Source organism: Acipenser ruthenus, chromosome 26, assembly GCF_902713425.1.
Source record: "Acipenser ruthenus chromosome 26, fAciRut3.2 maternal haplotype, whole genome shotgun sequence".
NCBI lineage: Eukaryota > Metazoa > Chordata > Actinopteri > Acipenseriformes > Acipenseridae > Acipenser > Acipenser ruthenus.
Window position 1 is genome coordinate 19552118 of NC_081214.1, and position 20116 is coordinate 19572233.

Here is a 20116-nt window from a genome sequence, read left to right on the forward strand (position 1 = left end):
AAAATAGCTTCTACAGTGTCGTAATTAGGTATGCAAAACTGCTGGTCTGCATTCCAATAAATGCGAGTCTTCAGAGCATGTTAAAATGAACGTTCCCTTAACATTGAGATTCTATTACAATACATGTCCTCTAGTAACCTTAGTAGACCCCATCAGAACCATCAGTCAATCACAACACAATGTTTGTGGAGATATACTGAAGTGGTCTATTATACTGCAATTGACTACCAGTGTGTATTGTCACTATTGAAAATAGGAAAAAGTTACTGCTGTGGTACCATTCTACCAATGGCTCATACCATTGTAACTGCCCTTGTGCTATCTTTGCTAATGTATTGCCACTCCTGTGTTGGTGATTATTTGATATTGATACACACTTTTGTGAGATAGTCAGGAAGCAATAGCCTATCAAAGCGTCGACACTCAAGTTAATATTAACATGCTGTAACTCCCACGCCTGTGGCAATAATTATCCTCACTTTTTTCAGATGGGTAGCTTGTATATCTTTTTTTTTATTCTTCAAAAATGTTAAAAGCAACCAGACTGACAACAGGGCTCTGTATTTAAAAGAAGGAGAGTTCTGTGTTTTAGAAATGACTGCTTTATCAATTCACGTGGAACTGAATTACTAAAAAACTGAACAGGAACCGACGCACACACCTGAATGGCTGAAAGGATGGCATTTGTAATCTGTGCTTTCTTATCGCAAAATTGGTTTGCAGTTGAGTAGGGGTGGGAATCTCAGGTCTCATGTGGCACAGGTGCGCTGCAGCCAGTTCTTATCTATATTCTGCTCTTTATTAATATGTGCAAGTTTGTTTTATATGGCTCTGTAAATATAATCTCGCTGCAAGTGCAACCCACACTCGTTGGAGTCTCTCATAAAGTGCTCATAATTTGGCAGGAATCTAGTGTCAATTTTCAAAAATAATCTTGCACTGCAGTGCCCTCTTTTGGTAGAGCAGGGGAGTACATGATGTAGGTTACCCATGGCTGACTTGGATGTTTTGTATTAGGAAAGTTCAGACTGTTACATTTTTTAATTTAATGAATCCATGGACTGATAAATAAACAATTACAAGCTAAAAGCAATTCTGAAAAAACTAATAATAAAACTGAGCACTGAGCTGACTGTTCTGTTTCTAGAATAAGAAGAAAAAAGACGAGAAGCTGTTTCCATGGGTGTTTACTTTCACTAGTGTACATTCTCTGGAGCTTGCTAAAAAAATAGCCAATGGCTTTAAAGACTTTTTTTTTTTACTTGAATAATTGCTAATTTATGCCACAATACCAAGACATGTGCCCCCACACCAGCAACATGGCAATAATAATCATGAAATGAGTTCTGACATGGTGGTAAAAGTAATTTGAGTCACTCAATAAATTGAATTGGCACTATCCAGCATTCAAGATACAGGATAATTTAGTGATCTCAGTAATTAGCTTTGTTTCCTTACCTACATCTTACATGCAAGTCTCATATTCTTTTGCTGTACCTGGTTACATTTTCCAGATTATTTTTGAAGCTCATATATTTTGCCCCTGCACGTCATTAAATCTTAAAAGAAAGCTGTTATTCTAAAACTATAAAGTCTTTAAGATTCTAAACAAATATACAGTATTTATTACCAGTAGTCCTTTGTCACTAAAGGTTTAGGTTACTAAATCTTGACTTTAGTGACCTCTGCTGGTAGGGATGTGCGTTTTGTCTGTACACTTGACATTTTATAATACAGTAGAACTGAGGGTCTGATTGCAGCTGTTTTATTGTTTTCACTAATATTTTGAGTTCAGGAGTTGCTCTTCTGTTTTGGCTACCTGCCATAGACAATGGAACACTCTTTTACCGTGTGGGTGTTACAATTTAGAAGAAAAACAAAAACTACTTGAATCACAAACACGCATTATGTAGCTCAGCAAACCATGCATCACAGAGGTCAGTCCATTGGTATGTAAGATTTCACGCTAACTGGCTGTTTGCAATCAATCGTTTAGAGTGGTTCCACGTTCTGTTCTATGGAAGAGTATTGACGTATTGCATTTTTAAACCCAAATCTCCCTTTACCTGGCTTTGAGCCAAGTGCTTACTGTCAGTAGCAATAGCCCTTTCTCATTCCAGCCAAATCTTTGTGCACGGAGATTATGAAAAGCAAACACCTAACAATGCTTCAGTCTCTTTTTGTCTGTAAAAGTATGTGCATGATTTATTTTTATGATTGACATGAGTGTTCTTTTAAGAAATGCTATGGCATAGCTCTCGCAGTTGTCTTGAAGTTAGATGGAAATCAATTTGGTTTATTGATTGTGGCTTTGAAATAGATACTCATTAAACTCGATGGGTATCCCTCAAGCTATGACCCGTATTTGTAGTGCTAAAATATTTTTGTAGTTTTGCTCGTCACATTTTGATGCATCCATGTACCCAGTTTCATTAGTGCGTAGATATTAGTGCGTTTATTTCATGCATCAAATTTACTGCAAATCGACTACCAATTTATTGTTCATTTTTCATAAATCAGCATAGCAGTTCTTTGCCACCATATGCACTTGAAAACCAGCCCGCACGTTTTACGTATGCTGCTACCTACAATGAGATTGGTTGCACCGGTCACAGCTTGCTGCATACATATTTCACACATACACTGATTACATTATCCTTGTTTGCCAAAGACATTTACTGTACACACAACGACATTGCTGGTTTTATGTTTTTTGAACCTTTTACCCTGCCCACAATACCGGACGCGCTCGTGATAGTCCCGCCTCTTTCTTTGATGTGCCCGCGCAAAGTGCTCGAGCAGGGAGCGAGCGCTATTGAACAAGGAGAAGAGAGGTGAAAGAAAGACACTCTTCGTCGGGATTACGGTATTGTTTGTGGGTTAGACGTTTCATATTTAAAACAAAAAAAATCGTGTTTTAAAAACATTTTTAATAAATAGAAAATAATAATAATATCGCTGGTGTATGCATACCTTGGGAAACTCCGGATTTCTTTTTTTTTTATTCAAATTGAATTTGTTTCAACGGAAACAACACCAGACCGTTTTGTTGTGGTTTATGGCATGGGGCATCTACAATCCAGTATATTATTATTTTTTTTTTTAAATTATCTTAATAGAGCTGTGAAATACTTAGAATGAAAGCGTACACACGTGAAATTGAATTCATATGTATTCAGTATCTCAACGGAAGTGGCAAACAACCTATATAATCTGTTGTGTGTTGGTGGGTGAGGGGTGACATAACAAACGTGGATGCTGTATACAGTGTAGCGCCTTATAAAACAATGGTTTTTGCTGTTTAAATTCAGTTTGTTTTTATGTGGGGAAAGCAGCGGATGACCTGTGTCCAGTTTCACTGCTATATGTATTGTAAACATTAGGAATTGCAGATTTAGAGAATGCATGGTGCTTTTAATATTATTGCCTGAAAGTGTTATTAGTCATTGATTTTCAGGGATAGATTATTATTATTATTATTATTATTATTATTATTGTTGTTTTATTTTAACCTCCAAACAGTATTAAGACATTTAACTATTTAAAAAAAAAAAAAAAAGACAATAGATTATGTATGTGTTTTTGGGTTTTTTTTTTGTTTTTTTTCTTATCATTATCAAGGGGTAATTTTTTTAAAAATTGTATTTGTATAAAGATCCAATATTTATTTAGAACGAGACTGGATAAAATGTATTGTGTGTAAAGCGAACCCTTATGTTAGTTTGGCCATAAACGACTCCTGACTCTTTGCACTTAGGGTACCAAGCAGCAACTGACAGCCCATGTCAATCGCTCTTAAGAATATATTACAGCCTCTCTGACCTTGGTGTGTTTTAATTATTATTATTATTATAAACCTGATTTTATCTAATTGAGTGTGTGTGTGTGTGTGTGTGTGTGTGTGTGTGTGTGTATATATATATATACATATAGTGTAACTCAGTAGGCTATAGCACATGGGGACCGCAAGTTCCATCCATTGAATACTGTCTTTTTTTTCCTTCTTTTTTATATTGGAAGGTGTTTTGAACATGTTTTTTTTTCATTCCAAGCTGTTATGGGAAATGCAGACTTTTCAATTTAAAGTAGCACTTCGGGGGCTAAAGATTTATGGATGTCTTTTGAAATTAGAGACAGTGAATCACGAGCTTGGTTAGGTAATGCTGCTAACCAACTATGGGGAAAATTTGCAGCTTGTTTCAAACAGATTTGTTTTGCAAATCATTTAGGAGGAAGTCTTTCTAACCTGCATGCACAAGTGGTAGAGCATCTGAACCTGCCTATGTATACAGGGTATCAAAAGAAACTTATCATTATTATAACCTTTTTTTTATTTAAAAGAAAAGGTATATAAATGATGGACATTGACACAATGTTTTTGGTTTCTTTTTAATCACTCGATCATTCATCCTTGACCATGACACGCTTGAGTGACTGATTGAAGCATATGCACTTAATCACCTAATTAGTGAGACAGTTGATTGGACACTGGATATGGAGTGATTTCAGCTGTTGAATTGCAAGCTTGAATAAAAGCAATAAAGAAAATCACAGAAAAAAAAATATGCCACGTCTGTCAAGAGAGCAGCGCCTTCGTGCAATCGCATTTTGGAGGCTGGACTAGGGCAGCGTACTGTGGCTCGCCGTCTTGGGTGCTCACAGCCAGCAATTACAAACCTGGCGAGATGGTATAACCAGACACACTCTGTCAATGACAGGCCACAAACTGGGAGACCTAGAGCCACAACACCTACACCTTTGTGATGTCAATTGTTAATCAGCACAATAAAAAGTTTGTCATTTTTCGATCACATCTAGTGAATTTTATCCAAATATAAGTGATAACTTTCTTTTGATGCTCAAATATAAGTGATACGTTACTTTTGATGCTCAGTATAGTTGCCTACTTGTATGCTAAATGTAATGCCCTTTGGTTATGAAATCTGTACCTAACTTATGTCATTTATTTCAAGCCTGATCAGATCCTCTGGAGTGTCATGAATCCAGATGGTGCAGCTTGTTATAGCAGTGGTGATTAATCTGTAGTCCCACTATTGATTAATGGATCAGTCTGCTCAAGCAATAGTTAGAGCAGTGATGTAGCAGTGCACTTTACCTCTGCACTGTTACACTTACAACTTAGACCTGAACTGGCTCCGAGCCGATAAGATAAGAATATTCTTATAATTTGAGCCACCTGTTTACACTTGCGCAGACCTGTGCCAGCTTTGGCCCACTATGCACGTGCATAACCCCTTAACCGTAGTGCATATCCGATGATGTCATTTCGACCACCCCTTTCAAGACATTTCCTCTACCCAAAACATTCACAGTACAGCAAAAAATAGACCAAAGCCGTCGCAGAGCCCTCTGGAGCAGGCCTCTTTTAGGACGGCTGCGTTTACGCTACATAGAAAATACCTAAGCCGTCTCAGAGTCGCCTTAAAAGTGGCTAGTGTAAACTGGGTTTGAAAATCTTAGTCCTGAAAGAGCTTTAATTGGTATTTAGAATCTGCATTGGAGCACATTTGTGCTTGAAGGAAATTGAACTTTTATCTCCCAGTAGTAAACCTAATTCAAAGGTGCTTGGTCAGAAAAATGTGGAGGGAACCTGCTGATGTTTATGCCCTCCATCCCTCGGCAGGTGTTACTCTAGTGCAGAGAAAACTGGCTAAAAGAATAATTCACTACTCTACAGGGAACTTGTTTATTTTTTTATTTAACTATATTTGACTATTGCTAATGAAAGCATTTCAGTTTTACGTCTGAATTTGTTTGTATTGAAGTTGGATGACAATTTGTTTCACTATATACAGTCAGTTAACACTGGATGAGCTGATCTAACACACAATCTGTTAAGTCTCCCTCACTCTACATGCCAGAATTAATCAGACAGCTTGTCAGGCACCGAGAGTAAGAAATGTGCAAGAAATTGGCAGGCACTCAATAAAGGCAATATACCTGCTGAAAATGCATCAGGACAGCATGAGATTCAGTGTCTCTGGGGGTGTGTGGTGTAAAAATATGGAAGTCATTACATTTTGCAAAAAGTGTGCGAAAACTGCATTTTTAAGATCCTTTAACCACTTAACATGGTTACTCAAAAATATGTATTTGTATACAGCTCTGGAATTACAGAGAGCAATTACATTTATTTTAGATACTAGCAGTTTAAAATTATTATTATTATTATTATTATTATTATTATTATTATTATTATTATTATTATTATTATTTTAAAGATGAGTTTACCGTAAGTGTTCTTCATTATCGTCTCTCTTTTGCATCTCACTATGGTATCATTTCCCTCTTGTCTCCACAGTCTCGGTGGTGAGTAAAGATGGTGGTTCCCGAGAATGCCACTGAGATACAGCCACTAGGTCACAGTGCTGCGACTGAGCTGGGAGGTGGACCGGGTCCTGGGTTTGAGGCTGACCAGAATCAGTCTGTGCCAGAACTGGAGGAGGTCCGCAAGCTGCAGGACCTGGTGAGGAGGTTGGAGATCCAGAACCAGCAGCTCAGGAACCGGGGAGGGAAGAGCATGGGGGCTAACAGCAACCTTACAGCGGCAGGCAACATAAATGACAGGACCATGGGGGACGTCACATTAACTGAGGGGGTTGCAAACAAAACTGTCCCATTACGGCCTGATGGGAATATTAACTTAAGCAATATCGTCACAAACTTGGATGTGCACCTTCATGACAGCAATAGCAGTGTAGATAAGTTGACCAACCTAGAGCATGTCAATGGATTGGAGGTGGACCAATGTGACAATGTCAACAACTATTTGAACCTGCCAAGGAGTAACAGCGAGGTGTCCTATGACAAGGATTCGTCCACAACAGATTTGACAAACTGTGAAGGAGATCCTGGTGCTGAGGAGAAACTGGACCAGTCCGCTCTGGATGAGGTGGAAGTTTTGAACCTGGAGGATGGTGATGAGGATGAAGAAGATAGTTGGTATGTATTTTCACAATATGAAGACCCAGTTGCTCTTCCTTTTGAGATGGCAAAGGCTGCTACACAGACCAACAAACAGGGTTACTTTCTGAAGCTGGCAAATCATGAACTATATTTGAGGCCACTCTTGTTAAATGCAGTGGCTCTTCACCTTTAACAGGTTGCATTGCAATTCTAAAATATACTTTGTATTGCCTATCATTTCTGGACTACTGTGGGCTAAAGGACAGTATCGTCTCTACTTGATAGTGAATCAGACTGATATTAATAGCATTCAGCACTGATTTGGTTTGTATTTCAGAGTACTGTAGACCTGCATAATAAAGGTAGCATGGAAAGCATACAGTCACTGTGGCATGCTGGCTAGCTGAATTGTACTGTACAAGCTTGTGGTGCTAATTCGGGTAGAGGTGCAATCAGCAACCAACTTCTTAATCAAAAATCGGACTGGTGGAAATTTACAGTAATTCTGCATTGAGTACTCTTTATTATTCAAAAACAATAAAAATGCATAGACTCTTAACAAAGGATTCTTAAATGGGGATAACACCTGCAAATTAAAAAAAAAAAAAAAAACACAAAATGAAATTCAAGCTGCTGCAGTGTGTACACTGTTTTGTCATTTCAAGTCTTTTCACAAAACAAACATTACACTTTAAAGCTGCAGTATCTAGTACAAAAGCACATCATGAAAAACCACATTTGTAGGTGAAAAACGCTAAAATAAGTCGCTACTTTTAAAAAATATATAACCATGTGACATTTTTGGTCCACCAAGGGCTTTACATAATTTCTGCAAGTAAGAAATTGCAGTGTCCAATGTGAAAATACAACATGAAATAATAAATTACCATCCAAAGTAGTACGATAGCATTCAAATGTCCAATACAAAAAACTGTGCCTTACAAGCTCTTGCAGTGTCTAAAAAACAAAATCCAAAATATGGATTGTAGCACAACAGGAAAGCGTAATCAATCAGACTGCAGAGTCTGTATCATCTGATCAAAACAGCTGAAACGTTCTACGTTTTCATCATCTGAACCGAAGATAACTAACCCTGAATCATTCAATGCACAGAGCGCTTTTTTACATTCATAATAAAACAAAAACCTGTACTGGTGACGTGTGTAAGCTTAACTCTGGAAAGGTAAAGTAATCAGTGCCTGGTTGTGATTGTTTCTGTTTTGTAAAGATAATATTTGCTTAACTGTACCTTCTAAAGGGAAAGTAAATAACAATGACCTGACTTCTGCCTGCTTAACTTTTTCTACACAGTAATAATGTTTTGACCCAAAGTAAGCATTGTGTTTGAGTTTATCCTTTATATTATTTGGAATATCAGGGGAAGAAAATCCACTTGTCCTGGGCACCCTGACACATTTAATTAGTCAGAAATCAAAAGTTTACCCCACATTGATAACACCATGTAACACATTTTTTATTTTTTTTTGGTTCCTGGGTAGTAAGTGTTATTTCCTAATTGCTTATGCCTCAAAAGTATAGAAAATGGCTATTATTCCCCACAAACTTTGCTTTTGTGACCAGGACAGTGATATTTTGAAATTTACCTATTTCCAATGAGAAAACGGGCGAATTTGTGTCTTTTCGTTCACATAAAGTCAGAAAAAAGCAACATATGAATCCAAATTAACATGTATTTATACTAAAGTAATACAAAAATGACTACAAAAGATTTAGAAGTGAGTAGTTTTTCGAGATTTACGATTATACTTTAAATCACTTTCACGAATCAGCCCCCAAATGTAGTCTCCCATCATGTTCTCGTTATACTGTCCTTGGTAGCGGCGTTCAAAGTCCAGTATATCCTGGTGGAAGCGCTCGCCTTGCTCCTCCGAGTACGCTCCCATGTTCTCCTTGAATTTATCAAGATGAGCATCAAGGATATGGACTTTGAGGGACATCCTACAGCCCATTGTGCCGTAGTTCTTCACCAGAGTCTCAACCAGCTCCACATAGTTTTCGGCCTTGTGATTGCCCAGGAAGCCCTGAACCACTGCGACAAAGCTGTTCCAAGCCGCTTTCTCCTTACTAGTGAGCTTCTTGGGGAATTCATTGCACTCCAGGATCTTCTTTATCTGTGGTCCGACGAAGACATCGGCTTTGACCTTTGCCTCAGACAGCTTAGGGAAGAAGTCTTGAAGGTACTTGAAGGCTGCCAACTCCTTATCTAGAGCTCTGACAAATTGTTTCATAAGGCCCAATTTGATGTGCAGTGGTGGCATCAGCACCTTCCGGGGGTCCCAGCCGTACTCGTCATACTTCAAGGCGTCCAGCAAGGTCTTGATGCTGTTGTAATCCTCTTTGAGGTGCACCAAGTGAGCCAGGGGAAGAGACGGGTACTTGTTACCATTATGGAGCAGCACGGCTTTGAGGCTCCTGGATGAGTTGTCAATGAAGGACAGTATAACGAGAACATGATGGGAGACTACATTTGGGGGCTGATTCGTGAAAGTGATTTACAGTATAATCGTAAATCTCGAAAAACTACTCACTTCTAAATCTTTTGTAGTCATTTTTGTATTACTTTAGTATAAATACATGTTAATTTGGATTCATATGTTGTTTTTTTCTGACTTTATGTGAACGAAAAGACACATTCGCCCGTTTTCTCATTGTAAATAGGTAAATTTCAAAATATCACTGTCCTGGTCACAAAAGTTTGTGGGGAATAATAGCCATTTTCTATACTTTTGAGGCATAAGCAATTAGGAAATAACACTTACTACCCAGGAACAAAAATTGTGTTACATAGTGTAATCCTTGTGTATTTATTGAATGAATATAGTGAATTCTGAATACTGCTACGTATGTCTGTGCAGACATCTCCTCTGTAAATATAGTGTCAGTGGCAGGAAGGATCCAGGAACATGAATCTGATGAACGAGCCAGGCGAAACTGATAACTCAGATGTTGTGTCTGAGTTCCAAGGTTAAGACTTGGTCCATATCAGTTATGACTCTACTGTTAAGTAACCGGTACCATCCCAGAGGCGGAGGCTGCACTTTCTGGGGCATGCCTGAATGATTTGTATTGGTAAAATAAGCACGATTCTAAAGCTAATGCATAATTGTTATATTGTATGGTTGCAGTTTGAAATGAATACTTGAATATGATGCCTTTTGTAATTTAGCAATTTGCAAAGTGAGAACAGTAAGACAATTAAAACGATGGATTCCAACGAATCCGGCAATTTTCTTATAATCCCAGTGTGCAATAAAGAATAAAAAAAAAAACATTTTATTATTTTTTTTTTGCTCTGAGTAGCGAGCAGTCTTTTACGGAACTCCTAAAAGAACATGGGTTAGTATCTTGTGCGCACGAGATGGTATCTCATGAGCACGGGTTAGTGTTGTAAGAGATTGTGGTAACCTCATTAGATTTTTTCAATGTGTCGGCCCCAATAATAACTCACAAATCAGTAGTTTTTTTGATTATTTTCTTTTACGATGTCCCTTTAGGGGTTCCGTAGGCTTTTTATGGTAAGTAAATACAGTATTTTTTTTTTTTGTACAATAAGGTTCACTTTTGAAGTGGGTCAAAGTTGGGGGTGGGTGCATTTATCCATCTGATATGCAACCTTTGTTTTGCATCCAATTTTTTATATCCTGATTTTATAAACAGTTCGTATATTATACAGTATTAGGTATTGGATGCTAGAAACAACTGGGTTTTTAAAAAATATATAATTGCCCTGTGCTATATATAGAAGAAGCCTAGATGGAATTATGTATGCTCCAGTGATCCATTGCCCTGAATCTAACTCGTGAAAGCACCCAGGCCTGTTAGCAAAAAGTATAGTACTGTATCTCTTGCTTTGGATATAAATCTAAATAAAAAAAAATGGTATCTTTGACCATTTTCATGGTAAATATAGTAATAACTAAATGTATATTTTGTATTTAATTAGAATGGTTAATAATTGCATCACAGGAGGGTCTTGCTATACTGTAGATGTATTAATGACAGGAAAATGTGCTACTGCTTGTCAGCAGGGACTCTGGGGATGGCAGAAAACAATGGCATGCATTTATGCGCTGTAATAACCATCTCCTGTGCATCTCATTAGTGAAACAGCCATTTCACAACAACCCTGTTTTAACCTCTGGCCATATTAATTCAATGATACATTCCACACCACACTCTTTGAAATGGTGGTTTTTAAAGTTGGTATGCAGTGTTCTATGGTTCTTTCAATAGTACAAGTTCAATTACAAGAGTGTCCTGTGAATTTTTTGGGGGGCAGCTTTGTTTTAGCCTATGGTCAAGTCAGTGATACAGATCACAGGATGTTCACAGATCAATGTTACTTTATGTTAACAAACCAGTTGATTAGATACATACCATTCCCTTTAGATTTTGCTTCTGGGAATGCTTTATTTTTGTTAGTCAAAACATCCATTTATAGTTTTCTTCTGTAGAAAGGTAAATTTGTTGAAAAGGTGCATTCATATTTTATAGTTCAGGAATAAAATATTTATATTGTAATAGATTTCTTTACAGTTGAATGGGCAATTGTTGCTCAACTTGGCCGATCATAAGTAGAAAAATGTGAAGAAATTCTTGAGTGTTTCCCAGTCTGATGCACTTTAGCAAAGATGAAATTGTTGAAATGTTTCTCGGAAGCAGTCTTATATTCTTGTGCGGAGTCCCCTGTTTGCTACGTTTATTTCTTTTTGCACTGAATTTCATTTATATATATATATATATATATATATATATATATATATATATATATATATATATATATATATATATATATATATATATACATTTTATTTTTTTTTATTTTTATTTTTTAAAGAATTTACTGGAAGAATGACTTTGACTGGATGACTTTGTGATAGCAAAAACCAAACTGAGAAGGGCTCACTCCCAAGATTGCTGCTGATTTAAAATGTTCACACACCTGCAGGAAATTAAAAATAACAGTTCCTTAGTTATGTTTAGAATACAGAAAAAGTAAGGGATTACTATATTTTAGTTTTCTATGTGTGATTAACTGCATTTTGAAACCTCAAAACCAGTATTTTCTTGTTTTGTATAATAATTTATTGCTGGCATTTCTACATTAAGTGATTTAGTTAAACATAATTGCAACATTGAATATTGTAATCAGTTTAAAAGGCATAATCCGTTATTTACTGTGGTGTAAGTATATGTGATTCATTTTGCAGAGTACTTAGTCTCTAGCACCGAGCCAAAATGGCACACTGTTTATCCTCTCCCAACAAGATAAGCGATATGCTGTTGTGTACAATATTGCAGCCTTAAAAATTGTTTTTTGAAGCCTGTGCTTGCTGTAACATTAACCTCTCCACTCAAAGCTCACAACCATTTACAGTGCTCTGAAACAGTCTTTGCAGAGCAGTCAGATTTAAGGTTGATTCTGATTGTCCAATGTTTATAATGGCAGATGGCTTCTTTTCGAAAGTCATAAGGTGTAAATGATTGCGCTTTAAATTTATTAATAGGTGGTCTTTCTATTACAGATCCATTTACTCAGACAAAAGAGGAGTACTGCTGTCAGTCAAATAGAAATCCTTGAAGTTGAATCAATACAAACTTCATAGGCAATCGTATAAGATCATATCTGTCATGGCAAACATATTAGTAACTAATATTGTGTTCTCTGAACCGCAATATCACGCTGTGATTCTTGTGTGTGCTAACATTAATTGATGGATAGGACTTGTATGTTCATGTGTCCCTTCAAAGCTGAAATTCCGTGGCTATCAAAGACTTTGAAGAGGGTACTGTATATTAAAAATGGTTAATATAAACCAACAATTTCTTATTTTCATTTGAAGACCGATTTGTAGGCTATATTTTGTGACCTTCATCTAGGTTAAATGATTAATTATTTTTTAACACTAGAACTACCGGAGCTGTCATTTTGACCGTCGTAGTAAAAACAGTCATAGTGCACGTTAGATCGATCACATGATCGAACTTGAAAGCTTCGCTTTTATTTTAAATAGCTACAGGAGTCCTTTTCAGACATGATTTATCAACAACTGTAAAAATACTTATTGTCTAGTGAAAATGAATCTAACTCAGCAGGCACAAAATAAGACGGGTAAACAAAAAAACAAACAAACAAATCTCGGGCACTGTAATTCTCTACTGCTCCACAATGTCATAAGCTCCCACTGCATCCTAAAAGTTGGCTCTGAGCTGCTAAAACCACCACATTTTATAGCCCAGCATTTACATAAACTTGCAACATTTTTAAACAATGCAACCAATCATAACTCCCTTTCCAACACCACCCCAAGTCTCATGTTGTAACAGGTGTCCCTCAGTGTACCAAGCAGGCTGCAAAAACAAACATAATCCTGCAAGAAAACAAACACCACCACAGAACAGTTTCGTTGTGTGCGACGATACAATAGTTTTATACGCATTTTAATATAGCTGTCAAAATGACAGCTCCGGTAGTTCTAGGTATATAGGTACGTCTGGTGGTTCGAGTGTTAATGACTTTTTTAAAAACATCTCCTAGATTAGTAACTACAGGGTAATGTGTTAGAAGACTTTGTTGTACTTCTCATATGTGGACCAGCACAGTTATCCTATCCTATGAGTAAGACTGAGGCAGTACAGACTCAGCCTTGATGCTCAGTGGGCTTACCAAATCCTCTCCTGTCTAACAAATTAATTGTTTGTTCTCATCAAGAGCATAATGTGTTTTGATTGCTCCCTGTATGCATAGTTTTTACCTCGGGCTGCTTGTTAAACCAGTTACATAGATTGTATTCACTTATTTCTAGAGCTCTTGTTGAAGTAAACAGCTGGCAAGGGACTTAACACTCTACACTACACTTGTGTGTCTCTATCTCTGTATTCTGCTAGATGTTTGTTTCTCCATTGAGCCTGTCCAAGAGAAAGACCACTTGTCTTTGTGTTTATTGTAAGACCAATTAATAGATACTAACTATGAACCTATCGTTTTACACAGTCACACACAATTACGAATTAGACCTATTGCTTAAAAAAAAAGAAGAAAAATGAACACAAGACACTGTCTATAAATTACAAATAAAAGTGCATTAGATCTGTGTCGCGCCTACCTCAGTCTAATACCCAGCATTTTTTAGAAGTGTTCTTCCCGTTTGTTCTGCAGCCTCCAGTCTTCCTATAAAAAAAACTTGTTGCTGAATACCAAAGAGTTTACAACCTTTCACTTATTCCCAGCGTGTTAAAATATTTTCTATGTGTTTGCAGGTTGTATGTGTCTCCCATGAAGAAGCTTTTAGCAGAACAGAGACCCGAGAGCCCTCTGAAGTGGTGCCGTCAGGTCCTGGACCACCCCAGCCAAGAGACTGAAGCAGCTTGCCGCACCCTCATGGGTCGCCTTGATCAGAGTGTGTTATTACACCTCCTAACAATTGGGAGAAAAGCTATCTAGAGGGGTTGGGTGGTGGTGGGGATGTTAAAACAATTAATAATAGGCAAGTCAATTTGTAAACTGTCAGAAGTTGAAAACTTTAAAATTCAAAGGGAAGCAATGGGTTAAATTGTAATGCTGACTCTTTAGTTTATGTGGAGTCTCTTTGTAGACTCAATCAAATAAGCTTTCTTAGGGAAAATATCCTTTGTAGGTCAAATGTTTTCTCACGTGACCGAATCCTGCTGTCGGCTTTGTGTAGTATGATTTAATTTGGAAAGAAAGTCTGTTGGCTGATCGTGTTATGTCATGATACATTGTTCAGATACCTTTACAAATAGCTTTCAGCTGGACTGTGATAAATTTGCTTTGTGTTCTAATTGTGTGATCAAACTGTTTCATTGATAACAGAAATACTTTGCTTTATACCTTTATGCACAGTAATTCAATTTTTTTTTTTTTTTTTACAGTACATAAACTTTACATTTTTAAAATTATAGCACTTTAGTCTTGCAGTTTAAAGTTAACATGGGCTAGTGTAAAGTCATGTGACTTTAAACAAATAGCATGTGCTTTACTCACTGTACAACCTATCCAAATGTATTTCAGATACCTATGTAAAGCAGTTTCTCTTTGCATATTGTAAAGGCAAATCTAAAACAAAACATCTAAAAAAACTATTGTTTTAGTTATCACTGTAGCAAACTTGACAAGTGATTTTTATTTTTTTAATTTGTTTTCTATTTTACTGTAGAAATGTTGTCTCCTTATATTGGATACTTTCCATTAGTTGAAACTTGCATTCCACTTGTTTGTTTTGGTTTTACTTAGAGTATGAATTGAAGGTTTGGTGAGTTCTATTAACCATGCATGCATTTTTCTGCTTGTTCCTTTTTCTAGCGACCCGATGGAAGAACATTTACAGCAGCCCATCTCAGTGTGCTTCTAGCTCCACCTCAGAAGTGGGCTGTGCTAGCAATGCCTTAAACTCTCCTGGGTATCTCAAATCGACTAACAAATCACTACTAACCTGTGGCAGCTCAGGTATGGCATGGCATTAACAAAATACAAAAAAAATGACACCCTTGATTTGGCCTGGCGGAGTCACACTGGGATACACTGCTTGGCCTCTACAAGTTAATGTGGCATTGTTTTTCTACAGTGCATGCTGGGTTGCATGTAAACATGGACTACCAAATTTAAAGTGACTGTATATAAATACACCTAAAGTAGAATATGTCCCTCATCTCCCATTTCCATAAATAAATACATGACAAATTACCCTCTTAAACAGGTGTTTGTGTAAGAAAACATGGGTATATATATATATATATATATATATATATATTTTTTTTTTTTTAAATTGTCATGAGTTCTGGTACTTGCTTGGTTAAGCTAATACAGTAGATTTGCTCCCCTATATTAGTACAGACATTTGTTTTTCAATGGAATATGAATGTATTTTGGGGACAAAGCTTCAAGAACAAATAGTCATGGTTGTTGGTATCTGATGATTAAAATAACCTCTTGCATGAAAACTGTATTACTGAGTATGCTTTGCATGCTGCTGATCTGCTCTCAAAACTTAAGAAGCCTTTTTTTTCATGTCAGACAACAGTAGGTAAGGGAACTAGCTAGAAACCTTTTTTAATCCCAGTGCAGGGTAGGGTGGGTTAATAAGGTTAGAGCTACTGCTCTACCATACTTTAGAGCAGATTTATTATTTTTGTATGAATTAATATAATTCTTTGTCCTTGTAAATTTAAGGCTACATGAGCATGCACTCTGCCCTGAGTTCCCAGTCCTCTGTTGACAGCGAGCAGAGCACCTCTGATGACTCCATCTCAATGGGATACAAACTGCAAGACCTCACTGACGTACAGATTATGGCTCGCTTACAAGAAGAAAGCAAGTTTATTTATTTATTTATTTATTTATTTATTTTTATTTTTTTTTAAAGATTACAAGACCAGGGATAAAAAGAGGCCTATAAGTTACTTCTAATATTCAGTGAGTTCTATAAGAATAGTAAAACTTAATTTGACTTAGATTTACCCCACAAATAATAATGGATGAGGCTTTGAGTTTTAAGACTTGAATATATGCTAATTTAAATATAACACAACTGACAATTTTACATACTAAAATTATATACATGTTCAAATACTATATATCGATCAGTTGTAAAGGTATGTAAATGTATTGACCAAATAGCCACTTATTTTGATCATTTAATTCAATTAATATAAACTGAATGATTAATTACAGATCAGATTTATTTAGTTTTAATGCATTTAACCAATGTCGACATCTTGTATAAAACATACATTTTCAAACTTAGTATTTTTAGTTTGAGTAAATGTGAAAAAATTAACTGCAATCTTCAGATTTACCCCTCCCCATCCTAACAAGCTTGTTTGTTTGTGAACAGGCCTGCGTCAAGACTACGCCTCTAGCTCTGCCTCAGTGTCTCGACGTAGCTCCAGTGCCTCATTGCACTCACTACGCAGGGGAACTTACAGTGACCAGGAGTTCGATACCTACAGCCTGGAGGACGAAGAGGAGGATTACTCATTGTCTTACCGCAGCAACTACCGCTACTCCCCCTCCCCACTCAGCTCCCCTCGCTGCCAGTCTCCCAGTGCCATGGCGGAGTACAGCAGAGCCACTGCCCCGCATGCCCGACCCCCACGTAGATCCCTTCAGGGACCTGTCCCCGAGCTGGTCAAATCTGCCAAGAATGAAGGTAGGAAAACATTTAAAGGGGTGGCTATAAGTCCATGGGTCTGGAGATTTTATTTTATTTATTTTTTTAACCACATACAGTTGTGTGAAACTGGTAATGTCCTGTTGGGATTCTCATTTATGTACTCTTTTCAGTTCAGTAATTCCTGATGGGATAAACATGTGGAACAGAATAGCTTCAGGGCAGACTATAGTGTAAATACAGAGATGTTTGGTGCAGGGTGTGTCAAGATGTCTAAGGTGTTGTTCCCTGTGTTTCTCTCAGATGACATGCGGCGCAGCATGCCCAACCTGGCCCGCACCAGCCTGCGCTCCCTGGAAGCAGTGAGGAACAGTCGCAGCGTGGAGTCCAACCTGCAAGGGCCCGGCAGCCGAATCTCCCGCTTGCAGCACACCTCCACAGGTCTGATTTACTGACTGTTCATTTTATTGTGTAAAGTATGATTGAAAACAGTTTGACAATATTACTTTTGAGACATCTATTTGATGATGGGCACAGAACATCTGCTTTGTGCTTGAAACACCTCGCTTTTCTGTAAACCTTTCCCCAGCCAAGAGCTAGCTCTTTATTAATTTAATTAAAAAAATTGACGTCTGCATAAAGTGATATTCATTCTTAGAAACAGGAGTGTTAGAAAATAAGTCTAATCCACATTTAACAAAATGTATTTTGAATGTTGTCATGTGTGCCTGAACTTGAGCGATGTATTCCTTGCTTTGACTTATTTCATACTAGTTTAATTAGTTGAATCTTTTTATCAGGGAGTTTCTTTCTTTCTTTCTTTCTTTTTTTGTTTTTTTAACTCTTTTTACAAGTTTTCTTTTTCACTGTCCTGCAGGTTTGCCTTCCAGTAAGCTGCGTGGCCCCTCTACTAGTAGCCAGTCACCGTTGTCAGTCCGTGCACCTGTCAAAGCTGTAGGATATGCAGGCTCTATGGGGGCATCCAGGCAGCCTCTGAAAGCAGCAGCAGGCTTAGGGGGCCCTTCTGGGGTGAGCTGCAGGGTTCAGTCACCCACCTGCTCCAGTTCAGGCTCCACAGGAGGAGTCTCGTCCACCAGCAGGAACACTGGAGTTGGGGGAAAGCAAACCCCTGGCCGAACCCATACCTCCCTTGGGGGTCCCACAGGCTCACCCAGGGGAAGGCTGCCCCAGCCATCCAGGAGGTAATGTACTGCCTTCACTACTCTCTCTCAACCCTGGCTCTGGAATAAGGATGCTCCCGCTCTTCATTTTCTACTGTTATACTTTCATGCTAAATAAATTATGCCATGTTACTTGTCTGACCTTATTCTTAGGATGTGTTTGACTATAATAAATTCCAAGGTTCCTTTAAATATGTGGCTTTTCATACACAAGTAAGACCACAGTAGCTTATTTTTTGTTTCCTTCATTTTTGGTGCTCTGCAAACTCATGGTCATTCACTTTTGAAAGGTTGTCTTAATTCCTTTTGGCTCAAAGTGTTGATTTATTTTCTTGTTTGCATATATCCACATTTAATCCAAATTATAGGTTCTGTATTACAAACGTATTACATTTCGATAAACTGTGTAAGTAATTTAATGCTGTGAAAGCTGGATTAGTTTCCAGCTCCTGCCTTATGTTAATTACAGAAATATTCTCTTGTAGGGACCGAGGGGTACATTGGTCCAGTAACTCTGTCTTTCATCTTTGGATCCCTGAGCTCGAATCTGGCTTAATTTACAACTGACATCCACTGGGGGCAGTGCTTTCATATATATTCATAGTTTTAGATTAAATTTGTATGTTGTTCTGGGTGTTTAGTTCTCGTTTTACCTGATAGTTGAGTTGTTATAATGTTCCATAGACCCCAATTAGGTTTGATCTTGAAGATGGTCCAAGAGGTCTGTGAAACCAGCCAATAATGTATAGAGTATGTGTTCTGTGTTCCAAGTAACCAACTTCTGCCTTCTGTTGTGCCTTGGAGGGGAAAATGTTAGGAAAACAAAATGAGAGAACATATACTTCCCCTCTTCACCTTGTTTTTACCAATCTTATTTGATTAGTTTTTTTTTTTTTATGGCAGGTCTCTGGGCTTAACGAAAACCTGCAGCCCCGTCAGAGATGAGTCCTGGAAGGATGGATGTTACTGAAAACCCAAAGAGCTCTCCCCGTTCCCCGCTGAACACAAAGATACACATCAGCAGCTCCTACTGAAGCACAAACCCAGCGGGCTGGGCCACAAGCTCTGTATCAGACACGAGAAAATATGCATTCCTGCTTAACAGGAGACACTTGCTGGTATTTTTAAACTTCAAGTAATCTGTATATGTAACATTTCCACATTTCCAGTCCCCAGAACCATAAAAGATGGTGGACTTTTTTAATGGTGTTTTGTTAGACTGCTGGATTGTTGAGATACAGAATTTAATGTCAGCTATGGAAGATTTATGGAAAACTTTTTTCTGAAGCAGAAATCATTTTGTAACCTCGAACAGAAATTTTTAGTCATCTTTTGCTACGGTGTATATAAGAATTGTTCTTGAGGGCAAATCAAAAAAATCTCTTAACTGCAGAGGTCACATATTGCTACTCCAAGTAAAAATGTCAGCGTACTGTATGAAAATGCCATCAAATAGTGTCATTTTCATGACGGGGTGGGATGCTTTGAATCTAGTTTTAGTCTGAAGTGCTTTAGAGGAGAGATAAAACTATGCTTACAAATGTCTGTACCATTTTATTATCACAAATACATGTTTTGCTAGCCATGACAATGCACTACTTTACTGTTAGCCACAAAGTCACCCAAAACATTTTTTTATAAAAAAAAAAAAAAAAAAAAAAACTTTTTTGTGTTTTATTGTTCAAGCCAAATTATACTCTGCCAAATGTTTGGCTTGCACAGGTTTTGAATCTGGGCATATACAGAGATGTCTGTGCATCTCTACATTTTTGCAGGTACATATGGTGAATGTAGGTCTTGGTGATCTACTTTTTCATGAAACTGACGAGTTACAACCATGAGTGGATACATGTTTCT

The 20116-nt window shown here is 37.5% G+C and overlaps 1 protein-coding gene across 4 annotated transcripts; it reads left to right on the plus strand.

The window, feature by feature from the left end:
* The first annotated feature begins 2731 nt into the window (after positions 1-2731).
* On the plus strand, positions 2732-19906 carry LOC117430382 (SLAIN motif-containing protein-like). Of its 4 annotated transcripts, none has more exons than XM_059001082.1 (9): positions 2733-2879; positions 6323-6963; positions 14209-14348; positions 15272-15415; positions 16139-16279; positions 16803-17117; positions 17382-17519; positions 17956-18280; positions 19163-19906. In XM_059001082.1, exons 2-9 carry the CDS (start codon positions 6341-6343, stop codon positions 19227-19229), a joined length of 1893 nt encoding a protein of 630 aa, XP_058857065.1. In that variant the 5' UTR covers positions 2733-2879; positions 6323-6340; the 3' UTR covers positions 19230-19906. The 4 variants fall into 4 exon arrangements, with proteins under 4 accessions (XP_033906263.1, XP_058857065.1, XP_033906262.1 ...); XM_034050371.3 differs by having other exon boundaries at positions 2733-2875; XM_034050370.3 differs by having other exon boundaries at positions 2734-2866.
* Positions 19907-20116: the final 210 nt, after the last annotated feature.